At 42.0% G+C, this 22,598-nt stretch overlaps 1 protein-coding gene across 1 annotated transcript; it reads left to right on the forward strand.

The window, feature by feature from the left end:
• Positions 1 to 5,671: 5,671 nt before the first annotated feature.
• elac1 (elaC ribonuclease Z 1) lies at positions 5,672 to 20,077 on the forward strand. The gene is made up of 3 exons (XM_060829023.1): positions 5,672 to 5,835; positions 14,401 to 14,871; positions 18,068 to 20,077. Exons 1-3 carry the CDS (start codon positions 5,679 to 5,681, stop codon positions 18,556 to 18,558), a joined length of 1,119 nt encoding a protein of 372 aa, XP_060685006.1. The 5' UTR covers positions 5,672 to 5,678; the 3' UTR covers positions 18,559 to 20,077.
• The last annotated feature ends 2,521 nt before the right edge of the window (positions 20,078 to 22,598 follow it).

Here is a 22,598-nt window from a genome sequence, read left to right on the forward strand (position 1 = left end):
CTTTATCAATGGCTTTAATGTACCTAATATACAGTATATAGTTATGTGAACAACATCAAGCTAGGTTGGAAACCAAGCGGTGAGGAGACTTTAAAAAGATTTAACCCAGATAAGTAATGAGACAAAACGGCATTTGTGGTAAATGTGAAATCATCCACTTTAGTGGGAAGAATGAGGATTGACATTATCTTTTACACTAGATAAAAGAAGAATTGAAATTTTGACAGTAGATGCCGATTCGTTGCTTTCCTCTTGCTGGATTGACTGAATTGATGGTCAATGGTAATGTCGCTGGAAATAGTAATCCAGGTTAATACTCTGGGGGCACGATTTCAATTCCTACCATGGCAGCTGGTGGAAATTATGTTTGATTAACATGTCTGGAATATAAATGGAATTAATCATGGACCATGAAACTGGCATCAATTGTTGTAAAAATCCCTGATTAACCAAGGTCCTTGAGAAAAGGAAATCTTCCATCCTCCCCTGGTCAGGCTTACACATGAGAAAGTGAGGACTGCAGATGCTGAAGGTCAGAGTCGAGAGTGTGGTGCTGGAAAAGCACAGCAGGTCAGGCAACATCAGGCATTCCTGATGAAGGGCTTATGCCTGAAACATCGATTCTCTTGCTCCTCGGATGCTGCCTGACCTGCTGTGTTTTTCCAGCATTACACTCTTGACTCAGACTTATACATGACACTAGATTCACTGTAATGTGGTTGACTAGGAAGGCCCTCAGTTCAAAAGGACAATTAGGGTTGTGTCACTGGCAAGGCTATCTAATGCAAGTGAAGAAATAAAACATCAAGTAGAATATACATCAAAAATAATTTATTCTACCAAAACAGTGTAGGTTGGGTTCTATTTCCTATTTAACCCTCTGTCAATCTTCCTTATCTAACTTTCTTTTCTCTCTTTGAATGCATTTGTAATCTGCCCTTGAATATATTTAGCCTCTTTATGTCAAGGCACCATTTGACTATGAGGTAGCAGGTAGCTCTGGCATGTGCAGCTTTTTTGGGTTTTGTTAAAGTAGGGAAGTTTCACAGCAGCTGTACATGGCCTTGGTGAGACCACATCTGGAGTCCTCTCTACATCTTTGAGCTCTTTATTTGAAAAAAGGTTCACTTGACTCAGCCTTACGATTATGGTCAAGATTAGAGTAGTACGGAAAAGCACAGCATGTCACTCAGCATCCGAGGAGCAGAAAAATCAATATTTCGGGCCCTTCCTAATGAAGGGCTTTAGCCCGAAATGTTGATTTTCCTGCTCCTCGGATGCTACCTGACCTGCTGTGCTTTTCCAGTGCCACACTTTTTGACTCTATCTTCTCCAGCATCTGCAGTACCCACTTTTGCCTTAGAATTATGGTCAATCTCACGAAGAATGATTTTTGAAGTTATTTATATCCTTTGAAGTTTACAAAAAATAGATACAGTTAATGGCAGGACCCTGACCGGCATTGATACACAGAGGAATCTTGAGGTTAAAGTCCATAGCTCCCTGAAAGTGGTCACATGAGTAGATAGGCTGGTGAAAAAGGCATATGGAATGCTTGCCTTTATTGGCTGGGGAATTGAATACAAGAGTCAGGATGTCATGTTGCATAAAACTTTGGTTAGACCACACTTAGAGTACTGTGTTCAATTCTGGTCACCACATTATAAGAAGGATGTGGAGGCTTTGGAGAGAGTGCAGAAGATGAGTACCAGTTTGCTGCCTGGATTATGAACTACAAGTAGAGGCTAGAAAAACTTGAGTTGTTTTCTCAACAGCAGCGAAGGCTAAAGGGAGACTAAGGAACATAGTCTATAAAGTTATGAGACGTATGGATGAGGTTGACGGTCAGAATCTTTTTCCCAGAGTTGAAATGTCTAAAACTAGGGATATGCATTTGAGGTTAAATGGGGCAAGTTCAAAGGAAGTGTGAGGGGCAGGTCTTTTTCCACAGAGAATATTAGGAGTGTGGAACGTGCTGCCAGGGGTGGTTGTGGAGGCAGATATGATAGGGGCATTTATGGGACTTTTAGATAAGCACATGAATAGGCAAGGAATGGAGGGATATGGAACAAAAGGAATTAATTTAGTGTCTTAGAGCATAGAGATGTACAGCATGGAAACAGAACCTTCAGTCCAACCCGTCCATGCCGACCACATATCCCAACCCAATCTAGTCCCACCTGCCAGCACCCAGCCCATATCCCTCCAAACCCTTCCTATTGTTTAGCACAAATGCCTGTTCATGTCCTTTGTTGTTCTATGTTCTATATAATGAAGTGATCCTATTGAAACATACAAGTTCTTGAGATAGCAGGAATATTTGGAGGATATTTCCTCTTCTGGGGAGACAAAAACTAAGGAACAGAGTTCAATAAGAAGCCTCTCTTTTAGGGCAGAGATGAGAATGTTTTTCTCAGGTAGATGGAATGTTAAACCTTGCTTCCCCAGTCCAAGCTCAGCAGAGAATAGGACAAGCAAATGAAACCTTTATTTAATAGAGAATTAAAAAAAGGAAAATTTTGCTAAAACTGTACAAGGCATTAATCAGATCACGACTGGAATATTTAAAAGTGATGGGTGGACAAATAAGAGTGATATAAGAAAATCGTTTTCATACAGTTAAGATATGGAATACACTGCCTGGAAATGTGGTGGACAGGTTCAACTGAGGTATTTAAAATCACTGGATGGTTATTTGGATAGAAATGGAGTGCAAGGATTTCAGGAAAAGACAGGGGATGTGAGGAAAACAGACAATGGCTGAAGTGTGGGAAATGAGATTAGAATAGTTATGTGATGGTTTTGGAGTGATGCAGACTCGATGGGCTGAGACCGTTTTACTGTGCTGTGAACCTCTATGACACATTAAGTAATAGAACCATTAGTCATTAGAACCATTAGGCACTAAGCAATAGAAGTATTCAGTAATAGGGTGGCAAGGTGGCTCAATGGTTCGCACTGCTGCCACACAGCGCCAGGAACCCGGCTTCGATTCCAGCCTCGGGCGACTGTCTATGTCTTCTCCCTGTGTCTGCGTGGGTTTCCTCTGGGTGTTCCTGTTTCCACCCACAGTCCAAAGATGTGCAGGTCAGGTAAATTGGCCATGCTAAATTGCCCATAGTGTGAGGTGCATTAGTCAGAGGGAAAATGGGTATGTGTGAGTTACTCTTTGAAGGGTCGGTGTGGACTTGTTGGGTCAAAGGGGCTGTTTCCACACTGTAGGGAATCTAATCTAATCTAATCTAAACCAGTGTAGGCACAATGGACTGAATGGTCTCCTTCTGCACCTTATGCACAGTCAGTAGTTGGAAAAGAAGCAAAATAGTATTGGGTCCAAGTCAACAGAAGACCAGCTCAACACCAAGTGGAAAGATGGCTATGGTAGGGGATTTTAACATTCCCAACATAGACTGAGATTGCCACAGTGTTAACGGTTTAGAGGAGAGGAATTTATTAAGTGCGTACAAGAAAATGTACTGATTCAGTATGTGGGTATACCTACCAGAGAAGGTGCAAAACTCCTACTCTTGGGAAATAAAGCAGGGCAGGTGACTGACGTGTCAATAGGGAAGCACTTTGGGGTCAGTGACCATAATTCTATTAGTTTTAAAATAATGATAGAAAAGGATAGACCAGATCTAAAAGTTGAGTTTCTAAATTGGAGAAAGGCCAATTTCAACGGTATTAGGCAAGAACCTTCAAAAGCTGATTGGGGGCAAATGATTAGATTAGATTAAACTTACAGTGTGGAAACAGGCCCTTCGGCCCAACAAGACCACACTGACCCGCCGAAGTGCAACCCACCCATACCCCTACCTTTACCTCTTCACTTAACACTAGGGGCAATTTAGCATGGCTAATTCACCTAACCTGCACATTTTTGGACTGTGGGAGGAAACCAGAGCGCCCGGAGGAAACCCATGCAGACACGGGGAGAATGTGCAAACTCCACACAGTCAGTCACCTGAGTCGGGAACTGAACCCAGGTCTCTGGCGCTGTGAGGCAGCAGTGCTAACCACTGTGCCACCGTGCCGCCCACAGGTTTACAGGTAAAGCGACGGCTGGAAAATGGGAAGCCTTCAGAAATGATATAATGAGAATCCAGACAAAGTATATTCCTATTCAGGTGAAAGGCTGATAGGTATAGGGAATGCTGGATGACTAAAGAAATTGAGGGTTTGGTTAAGAAAAAGAAGGAAGCATATGTCAGGTGTAGACAGGATAAATCGAGTCAATCCTTAGAAGAGTATAAAGGCAGTAGGAGTATACTTAAGAGGGAAATCAGGAGGGCAAAAAGGGGACATGAGATAACTTTGGCAAACAGAATTAAGGAGAATCCAAAGGGTTTTCACAAATACATTAAGGAAAAAAGGGTAACTAGGGAGAGAATAGAGCCCCTCAAAGGTCAGTAAGGCGGCCTTTGTGTGGAGCCGCAGAAGATGGGGCAGATACTAAACGAGTATTTTGCATCAATATTTAAGGTGGAAAAGGACATGGAAGATATAGAATGTGGGAAATAGATGGAGACATCTTGAAAAATGTCCATATTACAGAGCAGGAAGTGTTGGATGTCTTGAAACGCATAAAAGTGGATAAATCCGCAGGACCTGATCAGGTGTACCCTAGAATTCTGTGGGAGGCTAGGGAAGTGATTGCTGGGCCTCTTACTGAAATATTTGTATCATCGATAGTCACAGGTGAGGTGCCGGAAGACTGGAGGTTGGCTAACATGGTGCCACTGTTAGGGATAAGTTAGGGAACTATAGGACATTGATTAGGCCACTGTTGGAATATTGCATACAATTCTTGTCTCCTTCCTGTAGGAACGATGTTGTGAAACCTGAAAGGGTTCAGAAAACATTTACAAAGATGTTGCCAGGGTTGAAAGCTTTGAGCTATAGGGAAAGACTGAACAGGCTGGGGCTGTTTTCCCTGGAGCGTTGGGGGCTAAGGGGTGAACTTATAGAGGTTACAAAATCATGAGGGGCACGGATAGGATAAATAGACAAAAATTTTTTGTGGGGTGGGGGAGTTCAGAACTAGAGGGCATAAGTTTAGGGTGAGAGAGGAAAGATATAAAAGAGACCTAAGGGGCAATTTTTTCACGCAGAGGGTAGTACTTGTATGGCATGAACTGCCAGAGGAAGTGGTGGAGGCTGGCACAGTTGCAACATTTAAAAGGCATTTGGATGGGTATATGAACAGGAAGGGTTTGGAGGGATATGGGCTAGGTGCTGGCAGGTGGGATTAGATTGGGTTGGGATATCTGGTCGGCATGGATGGGTTGGACCGAAGAGTCTGTATCAGCGCTGTACATCTCAATGAGAGAGTTCAACTGAGCACCAACACATCTGTGAAGAATGTTGTAAATAAGGGTCACTGGACCTGAAACCTCTGCTTTCCCTGCACAGATATTGCCAGACCTGCTGAGTTTCTCCAGCAATTTATGCTTTAGTGTCTCATTTTCAGCATCCGCAAGACTTTTGGTTTTTCTGTGACCAGCACATTGCTTCTCCCTGAGGAACAGCTGTACATTGTAGCGTGTCAATCAATGGTCCTCAGCGTTTGATTGGTGGATATGTTTGTAGAGATGGACCAATGGGAAGCGGGCAGGGTGTGGGGGGCGGGTCTTGTGTTGGTCCGGGCAGTGCGCACGCGCAGAGCGGTCCGAGCCGCCATGACGATGGAGCTGACATTCCTGGGTACTGGCTCGGCGTATCCGTCCCCCAGCCGCGGGGCCTCGGCCGTGGCGCTGCGCTACGAGGGCGAGTGCTGGCTTTTCGACTGTGGAGAGGGAACTCAGACCCAGTTCATGCGGAGCCAACTGAAAGCAGGTAGGCAGCGGGGCCCTTCTGTCCTGCCAACCCTCCTTCACACTCTCTTTCTCCTTTGCCCCCCCCTCTCTCCCCCCCCCCCCCCCCCCGCACTCACGCAGTGTGGAACAAACATTAAAATACTGAATATTTGTAACACAGGTGTCAAGTTGGCCGGCGAGTGCCCATTCAGGTTTACTTCAGATTCTGGACACACATGCCTCAGGTTTACAGACTATGTTCTGGACGCTCGCATATTTTTATATGTTTATGTGGGTTACTGTCTCTATCACCTTTTTTTCAGGCCATGGTTTTTAGATCATCACTGCCTGCACTTTGGTAAGATGCAGCTATTTTCTTAATGGGGAGAAAATGCAGAAACCTGAAGTGTAAAGGCACTTGGGAGACCTAGTCCAGAATTCTTTTCAGGTTAACTTGCAGGTTGAGTTGGTAGCTAAGAAGGGAACTGCAATGTTAGCATTTATTTTGAGAGGACTACAATCTAAAGCAAGGATGTACTTCGGAGGCTTTATTAAGGCTCTGGTTAGATATCATTTAGAATATTGTGAGCAATCTTGCGCCATATATCTCGGGAACGAAATACTGTCCCTGGAGTGAGTCCTGAGGAGTTTCACAAGAATGATCCCAGGAATGAAAGGCATAACATATGAAGAACATTTGACGTATCTGGGTCTATCCTTGATGGAATTTAGAAGGATGGGGTGAGGGGGAGGGGGTGCTGCGGGGGAGAATCTAATTGAACTTTAAAGAATACTGAAAGGCCTGGATAGAATGGATGTTGTAAAGCTGTTTCCATTAGCAGGAGGGACGAGGACCCGAGGGCACAGCCTTTAGAGTGAAGGGAAGATTCTTTGGATTGGAGATGAGGAGAAACGTCTTCAGCCAGAGAATGGTGAATCTATGCCACTGAAGGCTGTGGAGGTCAGATCATTGAGTATGTTTAAAACGGAGAGAGATTCTTAATTAAAGAGATAAAAGGTTACGGAGCAGAGGCGGGAGAATGGGATTGAGAAACTTATCAGTCATAATTGAATTATGGAGCAGACTTGATGAACTGAATGGCCTAAACTCTACACCTATGTCATATAGTCTTCTGGTTTTGAATTCAGTCATGTTACTTGCTTGATCCCCTGCACTCCAGTTATATGCTTAAAAATAATGTATTTATGTGATAGAGAATTGAGAATGAATATTAATATGAGCATAATATGGAACAGCTAATAGAGCAATTTGATTTGCATATGAAATGTTATTTTTGGGACTAAAAAATCCAGATCAATTTGTTGTTTTATTAACTTGTTTGTATATGCTGTGACACACCTTCCATAGCAGGTTCAACTTGAACTACATCTCATAGCTGAGAGGGGGGACACCATAGTGCCACAAGAGATGCAGAACTGACTCAAAGGTAGAAGACAGAGGGTGGTGGTGGAGGGTTGTTTTTCTGACTGGAGGCCTGTGACCAATGGTGTGCCACAAGGATCAGTGCTGGGTCCACTACTTTTTGTCATTTACATAAATGATTTGGGTGCGAGCATAAGAGGTACAGTTACTAAGTTTGCCGATGACACCAAAATTGGAGGTGTAGTGGACAGTGAAGAGGGTTACCTCAGGTTACAACAGGATCTGGACCAGATGGGCCAGTGGGCTGAAAAGTGGCAGATGGAGTTTAATTCAGATAAATGCGAGGTGCTGCATTTTGGGAAAGCAAATCTTAGCAGGACTTATACACTTAATGGTAGGAAGTGTTGCTGAATAAAGAGACCTTGGAGTGCAGGTTCATAGCTCCTTGAAAGTGGATTTGTAGGTAGATAGGATAGTTGAGAAGGCGTTTGGTATGCTTTCCTTTATTGGTCAGAGTATTGAGTACAGGAGTTTGCAGGTCATGTTGCAGCTGTACAGGACATTGGTTAGGCCACTGTTGGAATATTGCTTGCAATTCTGGTCTCCTTCCTATCGGAAAGATGTTGTGAAACTTGAAAGGGATCAGAAAAGATTTACAAGAATGTTGCCAGGGGTTGGAGGATCTGATCTGCAGGGAGAGGCTGAACAGGCTGGGGCTGTTTTCCCTGGAGCATCGGAGGCTGAGGGGTGACATTACAGAGGTTTATAAAATTGAGGGGCATAGGTAGGATAAATAGGCAAAGTCTTTTCCCTGGGGTCGGGAAGTCCAGAACTAGAGAGCATAGGTATAGGTTGAGAGGGGAAAGATATAAGAGACCTAAGAGACAACGTTTTCACGAGAGGGTGGTACGTGTATGGAATAAGCTGCCAGAGGATGTGGTGGAGGCTGGTACAATTGCAACATTTAAGAGGCATTTGGATGGGTATATGAATAGGAAGGGTTTGGAGGGGTATGGGCCAGGTGCTGGCAGGTGGGACTAGATTGGATTGGTATACCTGGTCGGCATGGACGGGTTGAACCGAAGGGTCTATTTCCGTGCTGTACATCTGAGTGTATAAGAGCCTTACGTCCAGATCAACTTATATGCTGTGATCTATGGTACCTCCTCATAAGATCCAATAAAATTAACCACACATAACTGTCCATTAACAAATCAATGGCAACTGCCTTTGATTACAAATTAGGATAGAATATTATCTTGTAGAATTTTTCCCCCAATAATTCCTCCATTATCTTTCCTCCACCCGAGGTTAGATTGTCTTTACCTATTTGTTGCTCTCTTCTTAAACAATGGGATAGTGTTAGCTGCTCTCCATGGCTGTGATACCACAGCTGGAAATAGTTGGTTGGAATTTCCATTATTGCTTCTCTTGATTCCCTTAATAACTTGGGATACATTTTGACCAGGTATGGGGATCTGTATGCTTGTAAAGATGTAACTTTCTTAGTTCTTGAATGCATCCTGTCCTTGAATGCAGTGATGGCATTGTCCTGTCTTTTGTTAAAAAGTATTAATTTAAAAACAATATCAACATGCCTCGCTTCTCTCAGGTTACCCTAACAGACCCTACACTTATCCGGAATTCGATTATCCGGATCTCAGATTATCAGGCACGATCTCAAGGTCCCAATCCTTGGCTAATCTGTTATCCGGCATTCTATTATCCAGCAGTTGACTAACCGAATGAAATGTTCCCCAATCTTATCCTTCAGATAATCGAGGTTCCTCTGTTCATTTATTAACAATATTTGTTTGCTTTGATCTTCTTTGCTATCCCCATTTCATTTTTATTTCACCTGTTTGCATTTTGTAATAGTCCAACTTCTTGCAGTACTAAGCCTTCTGTGTCTGTTATAGTTTCCTTTTTTCTCTCTTTTTATTCATTCATGAGCATTACTGGCGAGGCAGCATCTGAGGGATCAGACAAAATAAGGATGGCAGGTTTCTTTTCCTAAAAGAATCTAGTGACTCAGATGAGTCTTTGCAACTTGCAATTTTTATTCCAAGATTTTTTTTTTGAATTCAAGTATCAACATATGGCATGGTGAATTTGAACCCTTTTCTCCTGGAATTCTAATTACTAGCCCAGTGACAAAAACAGAAATTGCTGGAAAAGCGCAGCAAGTCCGGCAGCATTTGTGTGGAGAAATCAGAGTTAACCTTTTGGATCAAGTGAATCTTCCTCAGCACTAGAGCCAGAAGCGTTAACTTGATCCTGATTTCTGTCCACAGGTGCTGTCGGACCTGCTGCGCTTTTACAGCAACTTCTGTTTTTGTTTCCGATTTACAGCAGCGCAGTTCTTTCGGATTTTTTTGCTAGTCCAGTGACATTGGTACAATGCCAGAAGTTTCAGTTTTTACCTCCAACGGTACTGAGAGTTCTTATCCAAGTCTTATCCTTTGTAACTGTAGATAGAGTTAACGTATCCCTCTTCACCCCAAATACACATAGTTAATTATGCCTTCCTCCACCAATGCCACAGCATTGTCGTCTCAGTAGGTGCGACTGCACTCGTCTGTTTGTTTTTATTGATCTAATTGTAGCCAGAGAATCACCTTTGCCCAGAACTGTGTTGTTACCTCAAAGATCTATCTTTGCTCCCCCCCCCCCGCCAACCCCAGTTTGTTATCTGCATCTTGACAGCATCAGCAAAAAAAGACATTAGTTTTTAATTGTCAGCTGATGGTACCAGGTTGTACTACTACAACCACCTCTCAACCCCATCAAGTGCCTTTGATATCCAGTATCGATTAGCTGAAATTTCTTCCAAATAATTACTGTGAAGATCAAACCCACAGCTGGTGTCCCTGGCTCCTTCACGTGCAAGTGTGTCCAGTTGCAGCTCTTGTTAGACCGCATGCTGGCTCAATTTTAAATGCAGCGAGGGCGGAGAGACTGAGGACCGGGGGCTGCCAGGAAGGTAAGCAAACCGTTTAACAAGCTTCCCTCTGGGTTTGCGGCCTCTATTTTAATTACAGCGAGGGCAGAGAGAACGAAGACCAGAGAGCTGCCACGAAGGTAACAAACTGTTTAAAAAGCTGATATATTCAGGCACGGCTAAGAATTTCGGGTGTTTAGGAACCAAGTTTAAAAAGTAGGACCTCAGAGGTAGTAATCTCAGGATTGCTACCAGTGCCATGTGCGAGTCAGAGTAGGAATGATAGAATATTCAGAATGAATGCATGGCTTGAGCGATAGTGCTGGAGGGAGGGGTTCAGATTTTTGCGACACTGGAACCAGTTCTTGGGGAGATGGGACTATTACAAATTGGATGGCTTACACCTGGGCCAGACTGGAACCAGGGTCCTTGGGGAGGTGCTTTTGCTAATGCTGTTGGGGAGGGTTTAAACTAATGTTGCAGAGAAATGGGAACCCAATGTGGAGGTTAGTGGACAGGAAGGAGATAGTAATTTAAGCCTGGAAGGACCTAGTTAATGAAGTCGGCACAGTGGTTAACACTGCTGCCTCACAGCGCCAGAGACCCGGGTTCAATTCCCAACTCGGGCGACTGACTGTGTGGAGTTTGCATGGGTTTCCTCTGGGTGCTCCGGTTTCCTCCCACAGTCCAAAGATGTGCAGGTCAGGTGAATTGGCCGTGCTAAATTGCCCGTAGTGTTAGGTAAAGGGGTAAATGTAGGGGAATGGGTGGGTTGAGCTTCGGCGGGTCGGTGTGGACTTGTTGGGCCGAAGGGCCTCTTTCCACACTGTAAGTAATCTAATCTAAAAAGTCAGCATGACTAAGGGGAAGAGTAGGCAGGAAGTGGCGGATGAACACAGAGGGACTGGTGGTCTGAGGTGCATTTATTTTAATGCAAGAAGTACAATAGGTAAGTGCAAGAGAAACTTAGGACTTGGATTAGTACCTGAGAGTATATGTTATTGCTATTACTGAGACCTAGTTGAGGGCAGGGCATAATTGGCAACTAAATGTCCCAGGATGTCGATGCTTCAAGTGGGAAGGTAAGAGGGTGAAAGAGTTGCATTACTGGTCAAAGAAGATATCACAGCTGAGCTGAAGGAGAGCACTGAAGACTTGAGCAGTGAGGCAATATGCGCAGAGCTCAGAAATAGGAAGTGTGCGGTAACAATGTTGGGGCTGTACTATAGGTCTCCCAACAGCGATCGTGAGATAGAGGTACAAATATGTCGAGAGATCAGGAGCAACAGGGTGGTGGTGATAGGTTTTAATTTTCCCAACATTGACTGAGTTTCACTGAGTGTTAGAGGGTTGGACGGAGCATAATTTGTAAGGAACATCCAGGAGGGTTTTCTAGAGCAGTATGTAAGTAGTCCAACTCATGAAGGGGCCATATTGGACCTGGTGTTAGGAAATGAGCCCGGCCGGTTGGTTGAAGTTTCAGTAGGGTATTACTTTGGGAACAGTGATCACAATTCCGTAAGTTTTAGAACACTTAGACAAAGATGAGAGTGGTCCTAAAGGAGGAGTGCTAACTTGGGGGAAGAGCCAAGTGTACCAAAATTTGGCAGGAGCTGGAGAATGTAGATTGGAAGCAGCTGTTTGAAGGGAAATCCGCATTCAATATGTGGGAGGATTTTAAAAAGAGGTTGATTAGAATTCAGGCGACACGTGTTCCTGTGAAAATGAGGGATAGAAATGGCAAGATTAGGGAACCATGGGTGACCAGTGAAATTGAGACTAACGAAGAGGAAAAAGGATGCGTACATAAGGTCTAGGTGACTGAAGATAAATGAAGCTTTGAAGAATACCGGGAATGTAGGACCAATCTGAAACGAAGAATTAAGAGGGCTAAAACATGTCATGAGATATCCTTAGTGAGTAGGTTTAAGGAAAACCCCAAAACATTTTATTCATATATAAGGAACAAGGGGGTAGTGAGGGAAAGGGTTGGCCCACTCAAGGACAAAGGAGGAAAGTTCTATGTGGAGACAGAGAAAATGGGTGAGATCCTTAATGAGTACTTTGCGTCAGTATTCACTGAGGAGAGGGACATGGTGCATGTTGAGGTTAGGGATAGTTTTTTGACTACTCTAGGTCAAGTCTGCATAAGGAGGGAGGAAGTGCATTAAGGTGGTCAAGTCCCCAGGACCTGATGGGATCTGTCCCAGGTTACTGAGGGAAGCGAGAGAGGAAATAGCTGGACGTTTAACAGGTATCTTTGCAGCATCCTTGAAAACAGAGGAGGTCCTAGAGGACTGGAGAATTGCTAATGTTGTCCCCTTTTTTTAAAAGGGTAGCAGAGATAATCCATGTAATTATAGACCTGTGAGCCTGACATCAGAGGTAGGGAAGCTACTGGAGAAGATACTATGGGATAGGATCTATTCCCACTTGGAAGAAATTGGGTTTATCAGTGATAGTTAGCATGGTTTTGTGCAGGGAAGATCATGTCTAACAAACATAATAATAGAATTCTTTGAAGAGGTGACAAAGCTGGCTGAGGGAAGGGATATAAATGTCATGTACACGGACTTTAGTAAGGCATTTGATAAGGTTCCCCATGGTAGGCTGATGAAGAAGGTGAAGTTGCATGGGGTCCATGGAGTTCTTGCTTGATGGATAGAGAACTGGTTGGGCAACAGGAAACGGAGAATAGTGGTGGAAGGGAGCTTCTCAAAATGGACAAGGCAGAGATTGATAGATTCTTGATGTCTCGATGAATTAAGAGCTACAGGGAGAATGCGGGTAAGTGGAGTTGAAATGCCCATCAGCCATGATTGAATGGCGGAGTGGACTCGATGGGCCGAATGGCCTTACTTCCACTCCTATGTCTTATGGTCTAACTGTGACCAATGGTGTCCCACAGGGATCCATGTTGGGACTACTGTTGTTTGTGATATATATAAATAATTTGGAGGAAAGTATAGGTTACCTTATTAGCAAGTTTGCAGATGACACTAAGATTGGTGGAGTAGCAGGTAGTGAAGGGCACTGTCAGAAAATATAGCAGAATATAGATAGATTGGAGAGTTGGACAGAGAAATGGCAAATAGAGTTCAATCTGGACAAATGCGAGGTGATGCATTTTGGAAGATGCAATTCCAGAGCGAACTATACAGTAAATGGAAAAGTCCGGGGGGAAATTGATATACAGAGAGATCTGGCTGTTCAGGTCCATTGTTCGCTGAAGGTGGCAACATAGGTCAGTAGAGTGGTCAAGAAGGCGTATGGCACGCTTTCCTTCATCGGGTGGGGTATTGAGTACACGAGTTGGCAGGTCGCAGGCTTGAAGGGCTGCAGGGCCTGTTCCTGTGCTGTAATGTCCTTTGTTCTTGTTTCAGAACCCTCAAAGAGTTCTATGCTGTATTTCTGGCTCCGTGAACATTCCCAGTTTAATCATAGGCTGTGTCTTCAGGTGCAGTGACCAAAGCTTTGGATTTCTGTCAGCCTACCCTCATGTCTGTCCTTGACCATGTAGAACTGTCACTTATGACCATGTTTTAGATTAGATTAGACTTACAGTGTGGAAACAGGCCCTTCGGCCCAACAAGTCCACACCGACCCACCGAAGCGCAACCCACCCACATCCCTACATTTACCCCTTACCTAACACTACGGGCAATTTAGCTTGGCCAATTCACCTGACCCGCACATCTTTGGACTGTGGGAGGAAACCGGAGCACCCGGAGGAAACCCACGCAGACACGGGGAGAATGTGCAAACTCCACACAGTCAGTCGCCTGAGTCGGGAAATGAACCCGGGTCTACAGGCGCTGTGAGGCAGCAGTGCTAACCACTGTGCCACCGTGCCGCCTTTAAATTGTTCTGTTTATCTGCCTCAAAAGATTATTGAGATTTATTGCTAAATTTGGCTTAAAGCAAAGTTAAAAATCTCATAACACCAGGTTATCCAGGTTTGTTCAATATATCATTTCAGTTGCATGACTGTAATCTTTTGCTATAAGTTCTGCCTTATTGTCTTAATTCTCCACAACACTCTTCAGAGTGAAGGAGCAGCACTCTGAAAGTTAGTGCTTCCAACTCAACCTGTTGGGCTATAGTCTGGTGTTGTGTGATTTTTAGCTTTGTCCAGCCCAGTTCACATCATGGCCTAAAGCATTACTGTAAAGTGACCTTGGATGGTTTATCATGTTAGAAATACTGTATAGATGTATGTTGTCATGAGTAATTTTAAGATACAAATCATATAATGTACTCCTCTCTTTTGTATTTTATAGGCAAAATTTCAAAGATTTTTATTACTCATCTCCACGGTGACCATCTATTTGGGTTACCTGGTCTCTTGTGCACTGTGAGTCTCCAAAGTAGTTCTCTCTCAAACAAACAGCCCATAGAGATTTATGGACCTATTGGATTAAGGAAATTTTTGAGGACAAGCATGGAACTTTCTCACTCACAGTTGGTCTTTCCATATGTAGTCCATGAACTGGTTCCAACAGAAGATCAATGTTTCCCTGAGGAATGGAGGGAGCCCTCTGCACTGAAAACAGATGATCAGCTTCATCCTCAAGAATTGCAAGGCAAAACAATTTATCTTAATCCTCAGGAAGACTGCTACAATCTTGTCACTCATGAGCAGTTCATCGTAAAGGCTTTCAGGCTTTTTCATCGTATACCATCTTTTGGCTTTGTAATTGAGGAACGAAAACGACCAGGAAGACTTCAGACACAAAAACTGAAAGAGATGGGTAATTTTCAAGATTTTGTCAAAGGTTTCCTTTATCCATTGTACTTTTAAAGCCCATAGAAAATTTAATGTGTCTCCACTCCCAATATGAAGTAATCTCGATAATCAAAAAAGTTATTCTTAAGATTTCTATTAGATTGTTTCAACTATATTGTAGTAGTAAATGTATGTGTCAAAACTTAAAATAGTATCTGTGCAAAGGGCAGAGATGAGGAAAGGGTTTCATTAGTGTACTGAGGAGAGTTTTCTTGATCAGTCTGCTTCAAGATGAAGGAAGCATTGCTGTATCTGGCTCTGGAGGTGGTTCATCTGCCAGTAGGTGAACATTTTAGCAGAAAGTGCCCATGGTATTATGAGGTGTAGGTTGACTCCAGCAATGGGCAAGGAGCAATCTAAAATGATACTTCTATAGAATAGGTCAAATTTCAGTGGTGACTGTTTGTCCTGACTCATGGAAAATTGGAATCAGAGCTTTGTAGGTAAAACTATAATGGGTTAATAGGGCTGCCTTTAAAGAGGTGAGGTTCAGAATCGGTTGGTGTACCTTCGAAGGAAAGGTAAGGAACAAAGCCAGAGCCCCCAGATAATGAAAGAAATGGAAAGTAAGATGAAGTCTTTAAAGGGGATGTATGATAGATGTCAAGTTGATAATAAAAGTGAGAATGTTCAGCGAGGAAGTGAAATAAGAAATCAGAAGTGCATAAAATAAGAATAGACTAGAATTTTTGGTAGTTCACTTGTGGTGATGTGGTGTTGCTGGTTAGGCTAGCATTTATTACCTATCCTTACCTCCCCCTTGAGAATATGGGATGAGCCTCTGGAACCACAGCAGTCCATATGCTGTAGGTAGACCCACAATGCCCTTAGGTAGGGAAATCCAGGAATTTGGCACAGCAACAGTGGAGGCACAGTAATATATTTCCAAGTAGCTTGGAGGGGTACTTGCAGGTGGTGATGTTCTACTGCCCTTGTCCTTCTAGATGGAAGTGATCATTGGTTTGAAAGATGCTAATTATCTTGTGAATTTCTACAGTGCGTCTTGTAGATAGTATGTGCAGATGCAACTGAACTTCATTGTTAGAGGAAGTGGATGCTTGTGGAAGTGGTACCAGTCAGTGGGCTGCTTATCCTGGATGGTGTCAGGCTTCTTGTGTTGTTGGACATGCACCAATCCAGGCAAGTGGGGCGTATTCCATCACACTCCAGATTTGTGCCTTGTGGATGGTAGGCAGGCTTTGGGGATTCAGGAGGTAAGTTACTCGCTGCAGTTTTCCTAGCCTCTGACCTGCTCTTGTAGCTATTGTATTTATGTGGCAAGTCCCAGTTGAATTTCTGATTGATGGTAAACCCCAGGATGTTTGATATCTGGATTTCGATGATGGTAACATGATTAATTGCATTAGATATAAAAGCAAATTGAAAAGTCTTAAAGTCTTGGCTGCATAAAATGAAATTCAAAACTTGCAGGGAAAAAAGGACTGTAGATCTGTCAGGAGGTTAATTAAAGGACTTTGAGAGCATAGGCTTGTGGAATGGGTGACCATGTTTCTATTTTAATGCAGGGAGCTGCAAAGTGGTACATTTTGGTAGAAAGAAAATATACTAAAGGATGCATATCTAAAGGATGTTTTGGAACAGAGAAACCTGAGGATATAATATTTTTGCTCAGGACCATGCTTGTGTCTGAGAATTTGAGAATCACTATGCTATGGAAACTTCTGGTGTATTTGTGCAGAATTTGTTGAATGTGATACAGCAGGTTGAGAAAGTGATGAAAAGGCTGAACCCTGAGTTTTACAAAGAGTGACATGGAGCACAAAGCAAGAATTTTATACAGGTTTACTGGAACAATATGGTGTGGCTTCAGATGGCGTGTTGTATACAATTATGGACATAGCACTTTGTGAAGAGCATGAAAGCTTTAGAAATGGTGCAGAAAGGATCTTTTGAGCTTTCTTTGGGGGTGGTGAGTATCATCAGTTCCATGGATAGATTGGGAAACAGGAATTGCCCTGATAAGAAAACATTTGAACAGAAATTTGATAGAGCTCTTCACATTATATGGGATATAAAGTAGATGAACAATAGATTGCTATTGATGGAAACTTTGAGAACCCGAAGGCAACATGAGGGACTTATTTCTTTACTCAATTGAGGCATACTGAGGCTGCAAGGTATGGTACAGATTCAGAGCTGAAAAATGTGTTGCTGGAAAAGCACAGCAGGTCAGGCAGCATCAAAGGAGCAGGAGAATCGACGTTTCGGGCATAAGCCCTTCTTCAGGATTCCTGAAGAAGGGCTTATGCCGGAAGCATCGATTCTCCTACTCCTTTGATGCTGCCTAACCTGCTGCGCTTTTCCAGCAATGCATTTTTCAGCTCTGATCTCCAGCATCTGCAGTCCTCACTTTCTCCATGGTACAGATTTAGTTGTGCCCTTCAAAGGAAGTTGGATGAGGAAAAACTATCTGGGCTACAGGGGTAGGGTTACAGAATGAGGTAATAAATGCTAGTCTAAACAGCAACACCACATCACCACAAGTGCACTAACAAAAATTCTAGTCTATTCTTATTCTCTCTATGCACTTCTGATTTCTTATTTCACTTCCTCTCTGAACATTCTCACTTTTATTTGCATGTGCAGAAAGTTGGATTGACTGGTTGCATAATCGACTTTTGTGCTGTAATCATTCTGTGGAAAGTGTGGCTTGTGGAAGTATTCACTTGTGGTTTTGCTTTGTAATTTCCTCACATTGTATTTTGTTGGAATACCCATGTCTATGTTATTGATGGTAAAAATGCTTCCTTCCGTAATAGCAACCGTTGTGACAGACTTGGAAAGTAGTGATTATGTCAGTGTTTAAAGCACAGCTTACAAAAAGCACTCCTTTTCATCCTCTCCATCACAATAGATCTTCTTTTGAAGTGGTTGCAATTAGCATTGCTTTGCATGTTTTCAGATTTGAATGTTTAATGTTTAGGGTCATCTTTCTTTCTCTGCACAGCGCGTCCTTCTCTCTGTACAGTGCTCAATTTTGTTTGTGGAGCACAATGATTCAACAGCACAGTAAAGTTGCCAAAAGGAGTTATCTTAAAATTTAAAAATGCATTTTATGTATTTCTGTGCTTTCTTTTACTTTTTGCTCACCCATTTTTAACTTTTCTTCCATTAATTTTATTTTGTTTGGATTATTATAGGTGTTCATCCTGGACCTTTGTATGGGAAACTAAAAAATGGACAAACCATCACTCTAGACAATGGAGTTACAGTTTTTCCAATGGATGTACTGGAAGCTCCTCTTCCAGGTCGGAAAATATGTATTTTGGGGGATTGCTCACGTATTGTGGGTGACATGAGTAAGAACCTTTGCCTTGATGCAGACGTGCTGGTACATGAGGCCACACTAGATGACAGTCAGTCAGACAAAGCTGAGGAGCATGGACACTGCACTCCAAAGACTGCTGCAGAGTTTGCAAAATCATGTAAAGTTAAACGGCTGGTTCTTACTCATTTCAGTCAAAGGTACAAGCCTACAGCCCTTACTAATGCTGGTGATGATGATGTAATGGAACTGAAGACACAGGCGAAGCTGGTTTTGGAAGATCAGGAAGTGACACTGGCTGAAGACTTTATGGTTATTGAAATCCCTCTGAACAAGACTAAACAGGAAATAAGCTCTGCACATTAACAGTATTTCAGAAGGGAACATTCGTCTAGATCAAGGAATAACAAGTTAAATTTTACAGCAAGACTAAACTGCAAATGTAGGTTTTATAAATTTACATTGGAAGCATAATTTATCACTGGAGTAATCATCAGTTTTTAATCTCTATCTTTAATTAAGTTGACTGGAGACAGCAATAATGCTGTCATTTTTTTTCTTGGTTTCCGTGGTTTGAATGTTGTATGCTTAGAATCTGTATGTTGTACTTACTCCTGACTTTCACTGTGCACTGTGCCTTGTTTAAGGTTAGCTCATTCTGTGTATGAAATTTGGGGTAACTGATTTATTGATTTTGTTTTTTCAAACAAGCCCCCTGTATGATGAGATGAATTCAAGCAATTGCTATGGAAGTAAAAGGGTAAGGGTTGGAATTTTGAGCACACTTGTTGGCTGCACAGTGAAATGTATTTCACACTTTTCAATTTGGAAATATCTAGCCACAGAAGACAAGTAATTTGAAATCTAACAATTGAACATAATTGTTTTTCTATTGTTCTTGAGTGGATGTCTATGAAACCTATCACAGTTCTCGAAGTTTATCCATTGAATAATTGAAACATGCAAACAGATAACATCTGATGTTCTGTCCTACTTTTATCCTGAATTGTATGTCCGTAGTGGGACAATGTTGGGATGTTTTCAATGGATCAGTTTTTGCAGAGGGAACTTTGTGTGTTATTCCTGTCTAACCCACAACCAGTAACCCAGTAGTAGGTCCCAATTGTGAATACTAGGTGAGTACCGAGTTGTTCAATATTAATTACCAAACAGTTTCTGTTACTCCATTCTCTTGGAAGAAGTCCTTAAAAAAGAAAATCTTCGATTAATAACATTCAAATACCAGCTTGTGTAATGTGAGCAAACTGAACAATAGTAACAATTTCTTGAAGCCTAGACTGTGTTCCAGATGCAGTACTGGTCTTCTGATAGCTTGCTTAAATGACTATTCTTAATCTAAATCTGGAAAATGAATCTTATCCCCGACGCTTATAAATATACCCTGTACTATCTTTATTAATAAAGTTATTCATATATCCTAGAAAAAGCAGCTTTTGCTGAATGTTTTATATAACCTCATGGATAATGCCAAACCAAACTTGCGCAGTGGAGTATGACCAGCAACACTGAAATTGATGAAGAGGTTGAGTAGGGCTAGCAGATAATTCGGGACAAAATCACACATTGCTGTGGAGAGAAAGTAGAGCTAACGTTTTGGATCCAGATAATTTGGTGTGCAGCTTCAGTTCATCCTGCTGGTTGAAGAATGGGTGTTGTCTATTCTGACTTGGCCTCAGGATTGTTAATAATGAATAAATTTAGCTTGTGTGGAATGTTTCATTTTGTTCCATTCACTCCTCCCAAAACACAAATCCAAAGTGTAATTTCAATTTTGCATTGATGTCATAATTTGAACAGTTACTACACCACTGAGATGGTGGTTGATTTGAGCCAATAGCATCTCTGAGTTGCCATTTCAATTTTACATTAATGAGCTGTATGTGAACCTTTGGAATGTATCTACATTTCAATTTGTATAGAGTTCAAATATGTTACTTTGTAAGTTTTAAAACTCCATGTCTTCATAAAGAATTGCTGCTGTCGCCTTAACCAACCTTTTCAAATCACTTGATGTTGAATGAGGGGGAACATTAAATCCAGTTTTATGTTTCTTCACGTAACACCCCCAATTATACTTGCAAGCCTTTGGCATGGGTCTCGCCTCCCTGGCCATGATTGAAAGTATAGAGGATTATTGGCATGAACCTCTGTGGTATTGCTCCTTTGTATTGTGATATCATGCTCCCCTTTCTGACTTCCTCTTTAAGAACAATGTTGTTCACATGTTATTTCTTACTTTTTCTGTATTGCCATCCATCGGCAGTGAAAAATGCATTACTTTTTCTTTGTTTCATGTACTTTTCTACAAAATAGCTTTTATGTCCACGATGACATTGCTTCTTCCACCATGTGTATTACTACTAAACAGTATGATGCCCTCACTTTAAATATGGAAACAATAGTAGCAACCTAGGAACAGGAGTAGGCCATTCAGCCCCTCAAGCCTGTTCCACCATTCAGTGAGATTACAGCTGCTGTTTGACCTAATTCCATATGTGTCAAAAGCACAAATATCCCCTTATACCTTATTAAACCTGAAATAGATAATTTTTTTTAAATTAACAATTGATCCAGCATTCAGTGCTATTTGTAGAACAGAGTTCCAAATATCTAGCGCCCTTTGTGTGTAGAAGTGCTTCCTATCATCTTTCCTGAACGGTCCGTCCCTAATTCTTGGACTATGCCTCCTAGTTCTTGAATCCCCAACAAGTGGAAATAGTTTATCTACCCTGTCTTTTCCTGGTAATATCGTGAAAGTTTTGATCAGATCACCCCTTAACCTTCTAAATTGTAAAGAAAATATTTGTATAATCTCATCGTAACTTAATACCTGAAGTCCAGGCATCGTTCTTGTAAACCACCGATGTACTCCCTCTGACCAACATATTTTTCCTAAGGTATAGTTGCCAGATTTGTTTATGATACTTCAAATGGGGTCTAACCAAAATTTTATATAACTGTAACATCTGCACCCAGTTGTCTCAATATAAAGGCAAGCATTCCATTAGCTTTCTTGGTTATTTTCTGCAAATGTTCATGACATTTTACAGGTCTGTGCACTTGAACCCCCAAGTGTCTTTGGACATCCACTGTGTTTAACTCCATGCCATCTAGCAATATCCTGATTTATCCCTTTTCCAAAATAGATAACCTTACTGCCAAAGTTTGGGCTATTCACTTAGTCTGGTAATATCCCTTTATGATTTTCTGCAATCACCTACACTGTCTGCAATGTTGCCTAACTTTGTTTCTTTAGCAAATTTGGATATTATCTTAGTCATTAATAAATGAAGTGAATAATTAAGGCCATAACACAGATCCTTGAGGGACATCACTGGTCACATCCTGCCAAATTGAGTGCCTACTTATTATCCACACCTTCTGATGCCTGCCATCAACCAACTTGGACAGCCATGTCAGTAATTTGCCCTCAATTCCATAGTCTTTTACTTTAGTTAATAGTCTCTTATGTGGGACTTCATCAAATGCCTTCTGGGAGTCCATATAAACATTTTGCACAGGAATTAGGAGCAGGAGTATGCAATTCAGCCCTTTGAGCCAACTCTGCCATTTAACAAGATCATGGCTGATCTTATCCTGGTCACAATTCCCCTTTCTTCCTTGTTCCCCATGGCCTTTTATCCCACTTTTCATCGGAAACTTATTTATTTCCTCCTTGAATCCATTGATTGATTCAGCTTCCACTGCACTCTAGTGCAGTGAGTTCTACAGATTCACAACCCTCTGACAAAAGTAGTTTTTCCTCAGCTCAGCTTTGAATGTATCTCCTCTCACTCTATCTGTGACATCTTGTTCTAGACTGACCTGCAAGGGAGAACATCTGTTCAATGTCCACCTTAACAATCCCCTTTAGCATTTTATATACCTGAAAATTCTCCTATCCATCACCTCAGTCACATCTTCAAAAAAAAAATTAAAGGTGGTTTGTCAGGCATGGCCTACCTTTCATGAATCCATGCTGAGTCTCCCTGATTTAATTGAAAATTCTCAAGGAGTTCAGTTTACCTCAACCTTGAATTTAGACTCAAACAATTTCCCTGCCACAGATGTTAGGCTAACTGGTCTGTAATTCCCTGGTTTTCCTTTTTTCGCCCTTCTTGAAAGCAAAGTAACCTGAAATTTTCCAATCCAGAGGGATGACTCCTGTATCTAGGGAACTCTGAAGGATTATAATTAGGACGCCTACAATGTGCTCCCCAACTTGCTTCACCACCCCTGGATGAAAATCTTCAGGTCCCTGGGAAATTGGCATATTTTAATTCCATTTTTTTTTATTAATGTTTTATTTGTTAATTTTGTTCAGTCCCAGTTCCCAATGCACTAATTTCCTCAGGACTTCGGCAAAGCAATTCTTCTTTTCTACA

The sequence above is a fragment of the Hemiscyllium ocellatum genome, chromosome 1 (assembly GCF_020745735.1).
Source record: "Hemiscyllium ocellatum isolate sHemOce1 chromosome 1, sHemOce1.pat.X.cur, whole genome shotgun sequence".
NCBI classification, from domain to species: Eukaryota; Metazoa; Chordata; class Chondrichthyes; order Orectolobiformes; family Hemiscylliidae; genus Hemiscyllium; species Hemiscyllium ocellatum.

What these genes read in the sequence shown, in the direction of transcription:
- elac1 (XM_060829023.1), top strand. Translation starts at nt 5,679, where the DNA reads ATGACGATGGAGCTGACATTCCTGGGTACTGGCTCGGCGTATCCGTCC. An exon ending in GCGGAGCCAACTGAAAGCAG is followed by an intron (nt 5,836 to 14,400) that starts GTAGGCAGCGGG and finishes TGTATTTTATAG; the next exon opens with GCAAAATTTCAAAGATTTTT. An exon ending in ACAAAAACTGAAAGAGATGG is followed by an intron (nt 14,872 to 18,067) that starts GTAATTTTCAAG and finishes GGATTATTATAG; the next exon opens with GTGTTCATCCTGGACCTTTG.